General features: G+C 53.1%; 3 protein-coding genes across 3 annotated transcripts; all 3 read right to left on the bottom strand.

Moving 5' to 3' along the window:
• Nucleotides 1-304: 304 nt before the first annotated feature.
• Nucleotides 305-799, bottom strand: CLAFUR5_02331 (uncharacterized protein; the record flags this gene model as incomplete). The annotated part of the gene is made up of 1 exon (XM_047901479.1): nt 305-799. The coding sequence occupies one exon, from the start codon at nt 797-799 to the stop codon at nt 305-307; it is 495 nt and encodes a 164-aa protein (XP_047758892.1).
• Nucleotides 800-2,506: 1,707 nt separating this feature from the next.
• On the bottom strand, nt 2,507-3,535 carry CLAFUR5_02330 (NmrA-like family domain-containing protein 1; the record flags this gene model as incomplete). The annotated part of the gene is made up of 1 exon (XM_047901478.1): nt 2,507-3,535. The coding sequence occupies one exon, from the start codon at nt 3,533-3,535 to the stop codon at nt 2,507-2,509; it is 1,029 nt and encodes a 342-aa protein (XP_047758891.1).
• Nucleotides 3,536-11,332: 7,797 nt separating this feature from the next.
• CLAFUR5_02329 (uncharacterized protein) lies at nt 11,333-12,478 on the bottom strand (the record flags this gene model as incomplete). The annotated part of the gene is made up of 1 exon (XM_047901477.1): nt 11,333-12,478. The coding sequence occupies one exon, from the start codon at nt 12,476-12,478 to the stop codon at nt 11,333-11,335; it is 1,146 nt and encodes a 381-aa protein (XP_047758062.1).
• Between the last annotated feature and the right edge of the window lie 308 nt (nt 12,479-12,786).

The following is a 12,786-nucleotide window of genomic DNA, read 5'->3' as shown; positions in this document are numbered from 1 at the left end:
CGCATGTTTCAACGCCACTTCGTGATGACGGACGCCCGCGAGTGAGAATTGAATGACTCAATATCATGCGGGAGGCACGTCGCAGACATCGACAATATTCTTATGCCGTACTTCTTGTAACAAAGCTTGATGTCTTGTCCAGCTTCGCCGCATACAAATGTGTCAAATAACCCTGCTCGGTGAGGCCGAGTCGCTGCATGAGGTCCGACCGGTGAGGAGTCAAAAGACCCAAAGTCATCGTTGAAATGAACAGGTGATCGCGGGCGTTTATAGTGCGACTCCCTTCCCAGCACATCTTGAAGCATCAAATCAATGCGATCTCTCGGCACACATATTGCTCCTCAAGCTTCCTACGAACATGCTCATCACAGATACCATGAACATATGCATCACCGCTAACTATTCGATAGCCTTGCAAAGACCTATGATCATCTCGGTAGTCATTCGTAGAAAGCGCAGAAGTCTTGGCCTCAACAACACGCTCCTCACGCAGGACGCGAGGCAGCCGCCCGCCATGAAGAGGGAACACCTCATCGCCGGGAAGCACATTCGAGCATGCATTACCCAAATAACCTCGCTTTTTGCGAAAGACCTTGCGATCCTTGAAGATCAGGCTGCCTACTATGTCTGGACTTTCGGGATCTGTACGACCAGCGAACCAGTCGCGGAACTTCCGACCCAGGAAAGGTGTAGCTCGTCGTGAACTGTTGTCTGTGTCGTAGATAAGAGTTCGCCAGAAAGCATCAAAGTGGTGTTCTTCGCTTTCGCCGTACGGGTCGCTGGGCTGATATACTTCCATTGCGAAAGATCGCCACTCGTTCCAGATCGGATCGGAGGGTTTGCGAAAAGTGTCGATGTCGATGCAGCGCTCGACGACTTTATCGATAACATCGTTTTGGATGCCCCGAAGGACAATAGCTTTCTCAGCTGGAATGAATTCCGGCACAGCACGAGCCCAGCAGTCGAGAAAGGCCACTTCGACAGCCAGGGACCGTACCACGTATCACAAAGCGGCGCCGACTGTGACCAATCTGGCACCCAATACGGCAGATCGCTCTGAGCCGCTGCGGCATAGCAGGATGCCATGAGGACGTCTAGTGTGCCAGTGGTCTCGATGTGGTAGCATGCGAAGGCAAGACATACATGACTGGCACTGACTTAATATCCTGAGGGCGGCTCTGCTTTTCTGTAACTTGAGCTGAAGGGTAATACATCTGTCGACCATGACGGACTAAGACCGAGGAAACCGAAAACCTTGTCCCTTCCATCGGTGGCTTGCCAGTCGCGGAACTGGCGCATGACTCTCAGAAGGTGTAGCTGAGGAGGGTGATGAAATTGCTCGATCGACATTCTCATGTTGGTAAGACACTGTGACCACTGCAAATACTGTAAGTCTCGACGCAGAGTTTTGAGTAGTATGTTTGCGCGAGTCCAGAACGTATGTTTGCTAACCACAGCTCTCATATCGTTGATAGCCACGAATCCTTTCAACCCAGAAGTACTGCCAAGTTTTGCTTGCGGTACTTGTAGACCTCAGACTGCAGGCTGATCAATTCGCGCAGTACATCCCACGATATTCGCTGCTCGCCACACAGCACGGTCAGACGTTTTGCAAGAGGCGCTTGTTGTATGACCCAGGCTCGGCCGAACCAGCGAGCTCAGAAAGGCAGCCATGCTTTCTACAAGTGCTTCAGTACATTCTTCGTACTGGGCAAGAGCTGACCACGCCGTGTGCGAAAATTTTAGACTGGACCCAAGCACCGTGACAAGTGTGTTCGACGGGGTACATGGAGCCACAAACCATTTGTTGACACTCCACCATGGCGGATGGAGTTGTTCGTGGAGCACTGCTGCAAACTCGAATAGTAACTTCGGACCCTCGCTGCGGCAGTGGAGGCAGACGTTCACCTGTCTTGCCAAACTATGAATCTGGGACATGAGCGTGACTTGACGAGACCGCTCTTGAATATCATCCTGGTTGATACAGACTTGGTCGATCCAGAGGTGGATTGGCCTCAACGCATCGCGAGAGGAGCGTATTGCGGCTACTGCAACCGTGCTGATATCGATTAGACTGTCATTGACAAGTATGGCAACAATCTCCTCGGATGTGGCCCAATGATCTGAAATCGCTTCGTACACCGGACAATCTGCCAAACTGTAAGTCGCGAGGCTCGTGTACAAAGGTTCGTCGTAGCTTCCGCGGAGGACCTCCAGGAGCCGGAAGTATCATCGTAGATCGTATGGGCCGACATGCATGTGCTAATGCGAACTTGTCCCAGATGTAGCGAAGATTGAGCATCACCTGAAGAGCTGCTGAAAACCAGCTGCACGATGCTATACCAGCTATGCGTAATGACGCCATGGCTGGGAGAAGGATATGCAGATGCTGTTTCGAACGACAGATGCTGTTCTGGAGTCGAGACGAGAAGTTGCGCAATGTTGATATCTGCCTCAGTGTTGGTAGGAATAGCAGGACAATGTCAGATCAACCAGCTCGTACAACTCATGCTCCAATAGAGGACCAATCCTCGTCCCTGATATAGTCCTCCACATAGTTCAGACCAGGGATCTCAATACCTAAATCTTCCCTCCTCGTCACATCAGGATCACCTCCGTCGTGGCCATAATCGTTCATCCACTGAAACATTTCACCGATTTCTGTACCAAATGTGGGCGGAAGGCCAGCCTTCGAGAGCGTCTCCTCGTAGTGCTCAATACTTACGACTTCGTAGCGTACTGGCTTGTTCTTGATCTTGCCCCAGAGCTCAAGCCACTCTTTCCAGCTGCCCAGGTAAGTGCCTACACAGAGGTGGACCCCAGGCTCCTTTTGGAGCAAAGCTCTGACATATGGGCCGGTGTCTGTTCTTGGGTTGACCATGGGTACTGGTTTCTCTCCATTTCCCGGTCGTCGGAGCACGAATACGCCATGCCCACCCTTCTGCGGTGCGATTATGGGGACGAACCATTTCCAGGATTGATAAAAGATGCCCAAGTCCAGTCCACTGTACTTGGCATGAAGCTGAGGATAGTTGGACTCGATGTATGTCATCATGTCTGCCTTACTCTCGTAATGCCATAGCTTGCTCAGATGGCCTTTGCTCCATTTCTTCGGGCTCACGAGCATGGACACCACGAAGCGCTCCAATGAGGGACAATTGGCAGCTGCGTCCGCAATGTTGCGGCCTTGCTCATATTCGAGCTCGTATGCAAGCTCGCCTATCGACTTGCCGGCTTCTTGAGCTTTGGCATGATTGGAAGGATCGAAGAATGGTGCCCAGAAATCGGTCATCGAGAAAATTACATTGGCCCCTTCGAATGCACGAGCAAGAGATGCTGGATCGTGCAGCTCCGCTTGCATCATCTCGACGCCTTGGCCTGCGAGTTCCTGGCTTGCAGGCGAGGATGGGGTACGTGATAGGCCACGCAGGCGGTACCTGCTTTGAAGTGCCGGATCATTCAGGAACGTGCGTGCTACCGAGCCTCCCTGGTTGCCGGTAATTCCAATGATCACGAAAAGCTGTCTCTGAACCATGATGTGTCTACTGTGACGTTTGCAAACAGCTTCGTTGCTGTATGCTGAGCACAAGAGTCAGAGTTTCGAGAAGGGGCACCGGGATGGGAGCGGACCACGTTATAAGCTCCATGTCTAGTCTTGTCAACCACTGCCGTGCCGCATGCGATTCGCGGTGAAGGTGCAGGGTCCGCCCAGCCCCCCAAGACGCCGCGGCTGCGGAGAGCTCTCCTCCAGAAAAAGCATAAGAGGAAGGAGGAAGCAGGAAGCAGTGCTGAGTTGTCCATCGCTACAACGATCCGCCCAGGAAGTCTGTCACTCCTGGCTTTGCTTCCAGAACCGCATCGTCAAGGTAGCATGCTCTTCTCTAGAAGGCACGACCAGTAAATCGGTGATGACAATGACGCCGAGCATGCACGTCCGAAAGATGCAGACCAGTCGCTATGTCAGCAGCTTAATGGCATCAGCATGCAGATGTCCAGTACCGTCGAGACTTCGCCGGGCGACTGAGGCAATGATCACCGTAATATTAATGATTTGGTCCGACCTACCTACTCCCTCTGCGCCATTTCCTCGTTATCGAAATCTCCCGCTGCTGCATATGTTTCACGGCCCGCGGACCGGCAAGTACATACACCTACGCGCAAGCCATCCCAAGGTCACCAGGCGCGCCCTTGCTTACTAGGGTGGTTGGTCATCGGCGAAGGCTGTCTTGCGATACCGATCTTCAGCACGTCACCCGCCCTTCCATGCCGATGCCTGATCCTCGGTGCGATCATGAACGCACGCACAATGCTCGCAGCAGATCATGACGCTTGATCGAATCAGCGCAACGTCCAGCAAATCGATTCGAGACTCGAAGCATCTCCGCGCCACACCGTTCACGTCATACGATTGCAAAGAAAGAACTCCATGGTCGGAGCCTTGAAGTCGCTTGGACTTATCACGTTAGAAGTGTGGGAAGTTATTGTACGGGCTCATATAGGGTGTTTCAAAAGCAGGTTGTGTATTGCATGTGTCTATCTAGAATGGACAAGTGTTGCTCTTGAAGAGGCTGCAGGTGACTAATCAGTCACCTGATTCTTAGCGTACGTGGCCTCAAGTTTTGATGATGGGATGTTGCCCATGTGCACGCTCGGATCGCGACACACCCCCTCAGCTCGTGCGCTGGAGTGAATGAGCTGATTCCCATGTGATCGCGTGCACCCTGTCATAACTACCCCCCCTATCTATGGCAGTGACGTCAGGCCCTCGGTGTTGCTGCTGCTGCAGTGAGGGTAAGTCAGCTGTTTCAAGTGAAGTGAGGTGAGGTGAGTGAGGTGAGCTTTGTACCCCTTCCCTCATTCCTCACTTTCACTGCTGCCATTGTTACCTATATAATAAAGCATAGAATGTGTGACTGTTGCCGGTGAGATGGCTTAGGTGATGGTCCCGTTGCACGGACTTTCACTTGAGTGTGCAATCATCTCACCCACCGGCAAACATCAGAGGTCCTGAGTTCAATCCAGGGGTAGCCTTAGTCCTATCGTATGCTTAAACATATATTGTCGTCCGCTCAACTTATTGAATTGTCCGATAATTGCTCTGTGCCAAGTTATTTCGCTCCGGCGAATGGTGAGAGAGCTCGCTCTGCCCCTGGGGAGTATGAGATACTAGTCAGTGGCGCAATGCACTGGGCTGTCTACGACAGAGCTTGCACCATGTGAGGTGTAATGGGGCTCCAATGGGTAACACCGGAGCAACGGTATCGGAAAGTTGAAAAGGCACCTTCGGGGTGCCTTGCTTTCTGCACTTTTAAAGGTCCATCACCTCAGGGTGGTGACACCTTTTTGTTTTGGGCAAGTGTGTGCTATGTGTGAGGTGCGAAAGCAGCGGATGATGTGGTGACAAGGTGGTAGTGTTGTAGCTAGCAGTAAGTTGGAGGCGTTTCTCGCTTTCTGATTGGACGCGCTGCTTTTGTCGCGCGCGTGCGCTGCTGCTGGTGACAGGGGTGTTTCTCGCCCTTGCGCTGTTAGCCAATGGGAGTCCGAGAAACACCTGTTGATGATGGTGCCAGGGCCGCACCGGTGAATGGTGGATGCTTTGCCCTGGCTTCGTTGTCGTCTACAGCATTGGTGGCTGCTGGTGGCCGTGTTTTGCGCCTGCTGGCGCTTCCAGAGAGGTGTCCGTAAAGATGAAGCCGTTCGGTGTTCGTTTCGAGATGAGGTGAGGCCGCTGCTGCGGGCTTCTCAGGCGTCTGTTGGCCCGTTACCTCCTGATGCGGCTGCAGAGGGCACTGAGGTGCGTGGGTCCACGCCTTCCTCAGCCATATTGAGCAGCTTGACGAAGTGCTTGTGCTTCTGTGGTGGAAGCAGCTTGGTCAGCCCGTCTGCAGGCATGTCGTTGGTGCTGAGATACTTGATCTCAATGTCTCCGCGCTGGTCTCGCTGTCGGAGCCAGTGGTGGTGGATGTCAACGTGGCGTAGCTTCGTGTCAAGCTTTTGCCCTTGTTGGTTGACAAGGCGGATGGTCTGCGTGTTGTCGCAGTACAAGTGGGTGCGCTGATTGAACTGAAGGTGTATCTCAGCGAAGACTCGTTCCCACTGTATGAGCTCTGAGGCGGCTTGCGAAAGCCCGAGTAGCTCAGCCTCTGTTGAGGACTTGGTGACAGTGATTTGTTTAGATGCCTTATAATCCACTGGTCCACCGAACAGCATGAAGACCCAGCCATTTGAGCTGGTCCTGTCATTATTCATGCCGTAGGACGCGTCCGATGCTCCAAAGAACTCGTGGTTGCTACCGAGGTGCTCTGGTTGGCTGTGAAGGCCAGTGATGTGTTTGCTGGCGCCATATACAAGGCAGAGGTTCTTGGTTTCCAGGAGATAGCGCAAGCACTGATCTGCAAGCTTGAGGTGTGTCTCAGTTGGCTTGGTCAGATACTGCGATAGCATGGACAAGGAAAAGGCGATGTCAGGCCGCGTGTGTGTGGCGGCGAAGTTGAGGGATCCTATACGTTGTTGGTACGCAAGGATGGCGATAGAGGTGGGTTGATGACCCTCTGGAACGGTCCAATCAAGGTGTTGATCTACTGGCACTGTCGTTTTGCGTGCATTCGTGGATATGCTGAATTTGGCGGCTAGCTTCTCAATGTAGTCTTCTTGAGAGAGCCACAGCAAGCGCTTGTTTCTGTCGCGCGTAACCTTGATTCCTAGGAACCAGGAGAGATCACCGAGCTCGTGCATCTCGTACTTGGCAAGCAGCCGCTGCTTGATGTTGGCAGCATGGGCCTTGTGCTTGCGGTGGTAGAGCATAACCAGGTCGTCAACGTAAAAGAAGAACATAACCTTGTTGTCATGGTAGATGCATTCGGAGTCCGACAGGGGTACTAGTCCAAGGGAGGCCAGCGTCTCGGTTAGGGAGTTGTACCACAATAAAGGGGACTCCTTCAGACCGTAGAGGGCCTTGACCAGCTTGAGGGCGTGTCCATGGGATGGCCTGTCGATTCCAGGAGGTGGTTGCAGATACATGGTGTATGGCAGGTCCGAGTTCAGGAAGGCGTTGACAACATCGAATTGTTCGGCTTCTAGGTCGAAGCTCGCGGCCATAGCACAGCAGAGGCGGAACATGCTTGCTGGCAGTGTGGCGGCGTATGTGTCTAAGTGTGTTCCTTGCAAATCGCCTCTTGCGCATAGCCTAGCCTTGAAGCTCTTCAGCATGCCGTGCTCGTCCAGTTTGTATTTGTACACCCACTTGAGCGGCAGTAGTGGCTGAAGTCCCTCCTCTTGCTGAGCATCCTGATCCTTCTCTTCCTTTGTTGCCCATCTGAATGTGCCTGTTGCCAGGGCTTTGGCAAACTCCTTGGCCATAGCTTCGATCCACTGTTGGGAGAAGCGGTGTTTCATAGCGGCTCGGTAGTTAGAAGGTTCGGGCGGAAGGTCATCGCGGTGCATAGAGGTAGTGGTGTTGACACGCCTTAGAGGGCTGTTGCCTCTTCGTGTAGGGCTTCGATCGCTCTTGTCGCGATAGGCGCGTGTTCTGGGTCGTATGCCGGACATCTGGCCGATGATTACATTAGCGACCATGATCTGGTGCAGTGCATAGTGGAAGTAGGCCGTTCGTAGGCGCTTTCCATTCTCTGTGACTGCATAGTTGGACTCCTCTGGTGTGTAGAGCTCTGGCTCCAGGGGGAAGAGTGGTGTGTTGGACGCGTTGTGTGTTAACGCGTCTTCTGGTGGTGTGAATGTGAATGGATATGGCTCGCGATCAGGGTCCGTGTTGCCCATGATCTCCTCACGGTCTTCTGCGGTGAGGGCATCCATTATCTGCTGCTGCAGGGTATCGTAGTAGTCAGTGGTGTTGGGTGCTGACTGCTGTGTGTTGTCTTGAGTCACGTGATCTGTTACGTGCTCGATTTGCCGGTCTTTTTGGTTATATGTTGCTGACTCGCGGTGTTGCGGCCAGTGTGGTTCTTGCCCAAGGAGCTTTTGGTGGGCGTCTCGAGGTTGTTGGGTGTGCGGCTGCTGAGCCTGTTCTTCCACCCCCTCGGCCTGTGCTGTGTCTTGCTCGTGATGAGCGACATACAGGTCGTAGTATTGTTCAGGCTCTTCAGCCGGTTCCGCTGTTGCGATGTTCTCGACAGGGGTCGTGTACCCTGCTGTCAGGCGTGATGGGTCATAGAACGTGGTCTCATCGAAGAGGACGTCCTTGACTCGCATAACCCTATCTTTTGATGGGTCCCATACGCGGTAGATGTTAGTGGAGTCGTATCCCACAAGGTAGCCTATGAGCGCTCTCTCTTGGAGTTTCTCGCTCTTGCCAGGCTGATCTGGTCCATGGATGAACACGTATGCAAGGGAGCCATACACCACCATGTGACCCACGTTCGGAATTCGTCCTGTTGCCAATTCGAATGGGGTCTTCCAGCCCTTTGACTGGATAGGGGATCGCCAGAGGATGTACACCGCTGCTGCAGTGCATTCTGGCCAAAGCTTTTCCGGCAATCGTGCGTGGATGCGAATGGTTCTGCTCATGGTGATGATCAGAGCTCCAGCTCTTTCTGCTGGGTCCTGCGCAGGCGCGTATTCCGCGGTTGCGTGCCATTCAATCTTGTTGTTGTTAATGACTGAGCGAAACACCTTCCCAATGGCGGGCTCGTTGTCGCTGTAGAAGCATACGAACCTGCGACCAATGAAGTTGATGAAGCTCAGCAGGCTGTTGAAGCAAGCCAACACCGATTGCTGATCCCTGTTCTTGATGGTGAACTGGAAGTGTCCATGGGTATCCAGATCGTAGAAGTGGACGAGGTACCTGTCACCGTTGTAGGCGACAGTGAATTCTGCCAAGTCCATGGCCATGTGGCCGTATGGGGTCATCACCCTGATGGGCTGAGACCGATTGTGCACCTTGTGAGCTTTGCTAAGCCCACATGCTCTGCAATGTGCAGTGAGGGGTGCGCTTGGACCATCGTTAATGATCACCCCCTCAACTCTGAGCGGCAACTGCTTGATGCGTTCAGCGCCAATGTGACCAAAGATTTGATGCCACTGGCGGCCAGAGAGCTTTCGGTGTTTGATGGGGGTCCTGCTGGACGTAGCTGCACCTTGAGTGCCCCCAGTGCTGTTCATGACTGCGAGAACGGTGCGATCACCATCCTCTTGAGCAGTTGGAGATGCTGCGCTGTTGGCAGGTTCATCGCCGATGTTTGCACCCCTGCCAATAGTGCTGATGAAGTGCGCGTTGCGCATCTTTTCAGTGACCTTCGGCAGTACTAGGCCCTCTTTTGTAGGCCATTGGTAAATGATGGGTGACTTAGGTGGTGTGACCACCTTGAAGAAAGGGATTGTACCAGTAGGGCGGTGTAGGTCCATCAATTTAGTGTCGTTGTGCCACATTGAATTGCTGCGTCCGTGCCACCAGAGTCCGGCTCTTTCCATGCGTGTGTGAGAGATGACGTTCACATGAAAGCCTGGGCAGTAAGCCACATCCAGCAAGGTGAATGAATGGCCCCCAATTGACATATGAACGCGCCCTAACGCTGCAATTGGAAAGGTGGTTGTTCCAGCCTGGATTTCTGAGGTGGTGAGGCGCTCTGCAATGAACTCTACACCCTCCTGGTCATGATGATTGATCACATGAGTGTCTGAACAGTTATCATACACCCAGCAATCCCTGAAGTTGACGCTCAACTTGCTAATTGAGCTAGAAAGAACAGTAAGGCCAACAAAGCCCTTATCGCTTGGTGATGCCTTCTTCGCATCAGCAATAGCCTTGTCACGTTCCTGGTCCTTGCGATTGTTGCGATTCAACACGCCAAGCAGACGCTCGCCGTCGTCGCTCAAGCAGTAGTTGATGAAGTTTTTCCAGTACTTCTTCCACTGCTCTGAGCGCTGATCCTTTGCTGGGCGCTTGTCGGGGTTGATCACATCGCATGAGAACAGGCCCTTGTGACAGGTGTCCTTGGGCTCGCCGGTGATGTTCCAGCAGCCGCTTGGCCTGTTGTTGTCCTTGTCTTTGTTCTTGTCGCCGCGGCTGCTGCCACGACCCTTGTCACCGCGGCTGTTGCCACGGTTGTCACCACGGCTGCTGCCACGGTCACCCTCCTTTTGACCAGCACCTGTGGGTGCTGTTTCATCCTCTGCTTCTGCTGAGGTTTCTCCGGAGAAGGTTGCGAAGACTGATCGACCGTTGGTTGTTGCTGGTGCGGTGTCGCGTATCCATTCGAGGTAACGCTCAGTAAGCTTTTGTAGTGACATTTTGTCACGCTTCCACTCGTTGTATAGAGAAGCACCGTAGGCTGGAGCCTGCTTCTGCTGAATAGCAAGTAGGAAGTGTCTACTAAGGTCGTCGTACTCGGCGTGGTTGCACTTAAGCATCTTGGTCTGCAAAACTAACCAGTCTGAGCACCAGTCATCGATTCTGCGTGCGCTAGCCTTCTGAAGCCTAGACAGCTCAAGCGTGAGCTGCCGCTTACGCAGCATATCGTCTGGACCATACTGATCCTTGAGAGCCTGGTATTTCGCTCTGAGGGTGTTCTGGCCGTGCATTAGCTCTTGCCCTAGCTCTGTCGTCGTACGGATGAGGTAGGTAATGAGCTTTGATCGCGCAGCAGCAAAGATGTCGTACATCCGTTGCCTTCGGTCTGCGTCTGTTTGTCGTAGCTTGATGAGATCTCTTGATGTAGCGTCTCCTGCCGTGTACGCTTGTTGGATTTCCTCAAACGTCAAGTGAGTAGGCTCTGTTGGCTCGTTACTCAGTTAGTGAGGATCCACATACTTCCAGACATTCAAAGACTCTACGTAGAGCTCTAGCTGACGGTCAAACTTGTCCTATTGGTCATGGCTCTTCAGAACCACGGTACCCTGAGGTAGGGCACCGGTAGTTACCGGCGTCTCGGTAGTAGCCATAACTACAAAATGGGTTGTAGGCTGGTGAAAGTTCCACGCGGGTTCACTAGGCCTAGGGGATACTACTGCACTAGTTGTAGCAGTAGTGCTGTGACGATGCAAACTCTGCTTTGGGGCTTCCTTGTCGCAGCGAATGTTAGTGAGCGCTAACCGGGCTCATAACTATCACGTTAGAAGTGTGGGAAGTTATTGTACGGGCTCATATAGGGTGTTTCAAAAGCAGGTTGTGTATTGCATGTGTCTATCTAGAATGGACAAGTGTTGCTCTTGAAGAGGCTGCAGGTGACTAATCAGTCACCTGATTCTTAGCGTACGTGGCCTCAAGTTTTGATGATGGGATGTTGCCCATGTGCACGCTCGGATCGCGACAGGACTCAGTGCGGCGGCATCTATGATCAATGCCCCAGGTATCACGGCATATACCTACATCACGGCCTTATGGCCTCTGCTTCGCGAACTTCGTGCGCGTCTCGACGTTCATGAGTTCTACTAAGTATATACCGCGAGGTGGATCTTTGCCCAGTGCTCGGTAATGTTCGAGCCATTTTTCTTCAGCTTCCGCTCTGGTCACTACCATCTCCGCTGTCCACCGATCTATGAAACCGGCCGGCATGGTACTCGGCTCCAAGCAGGACATTGCAGACCTCACAGAGTCACCGACTTCGATGTTGGCAACCTCGCTCGGTGCTTTGACGTGCTCACTTGGCGACCCTGCAGCAGTCTGCAGCCAGTGATGTATACCTGGCCAGTTTTCTGCAGCAACTAGGTCATCTTTCAATCGCCAAGTCGAGCCATTCGACTGCGCGAAACCATCGTCGGGATGATCCAAGACTCCCAGAAGACCAGGTTCTTGGGGATCGGCCACCTTCAGCTCTAGAGCTTCATTTCGAAGACTTCTGATCTGGGCCTCGGCTGTCCTAATAGCTCTGTTTGCGTTCCAGGTATTGGCCATGAACTCCCTGTCGAACGCGTTGTCCGGACTTTGATCTTCTGGGTCTTCATCAAGTTCCGGCTCTATGCGGTATGTCATGTTATACCCTTCAAGCTGGTCCTTGTACCGACCCCCCAGCGTGTCAAGCTCGTCGTGGGCGTTCCGAAAGCTCCTACGGGCGATTGGCAGTTCTCGAAGAAGCTGCTGCCGTCGCGGTTCTCGTGTGTCCTCTGGCACATCTGAAGCGCTCGGTTGCGTCCGATTATTCAACGTGTCCGTTTGGTCTTCGAGATCGCCATTGGCGATCAGTGTTGGCTCGATCTCTCTGTAGAAGTCCCTCATCAGCCCATGGTGGTTCTCCCTTCGCAGAGCAGCTTCGTGCGTAACCTCGAGGCTGACCTCTCCGTCACTGTCAACGTTGATCATCCTAGTCGATGTGGGGCCGTAGCTCGAGCGCGATATAGCCCATAGCGGACTTCGAGTCCAATCCGCCACTAGTCGCAGCCAATATCGAAAGTCCCGAGGCACTATTTCCTCCTCGATGTCGATGTTCAGTCTGCGGATGAAGCCTTGCGATGCTCTACACATCCGTGGTTCTCCTTCTTCTTGTGTTTCCACAGCCTGATATAGCCGGCTCTCAAGCTCATGCATCTTGCTTGATCGGCAGGGCCTGCCTGTCGCGAATGGAGACACTCAACAGCCGCTCCTTCTTAGCGCGAAGGGCGACCACGGGGTTGGCATATGGACCATTAGAACGCTGATGTCGTCGGCGAGCTTTGCATAGGTGCCTAAGATCAGCCATCACCTTGTCGATTTTGACTTGACTGAGTCTGATCTCTTCTCTCAAATCCCTAATCGCCGGCTCCGTAGTCCGCCGAACTCGTTCGGCTCGTGTCAATCCGACGAGTAAAGGAATGGAGACAATCGGCTCTGTCTCCTGTCGGTCTGAGGCTAGGGTG

Source organism: Fulvia fulva, chromosome 2, assembly GCF_020509005.1.
Source record: "Fulvia fulva chromosome 2, complete sequence".
NCBI classification, from domain to species: domain Eukaryota; kingdom Fungi; phylum Ascomycota; class Dothideomycetes; order Mycosphaerellales; family Mycosphaerellaceae; genus Fulvia; species Fulvia fulva.
The sequence above is the reverse complement of the archived record's forward strand: the minus strand, read 5'-3'. Positions and strand labels throughout refer to the sequence as shown.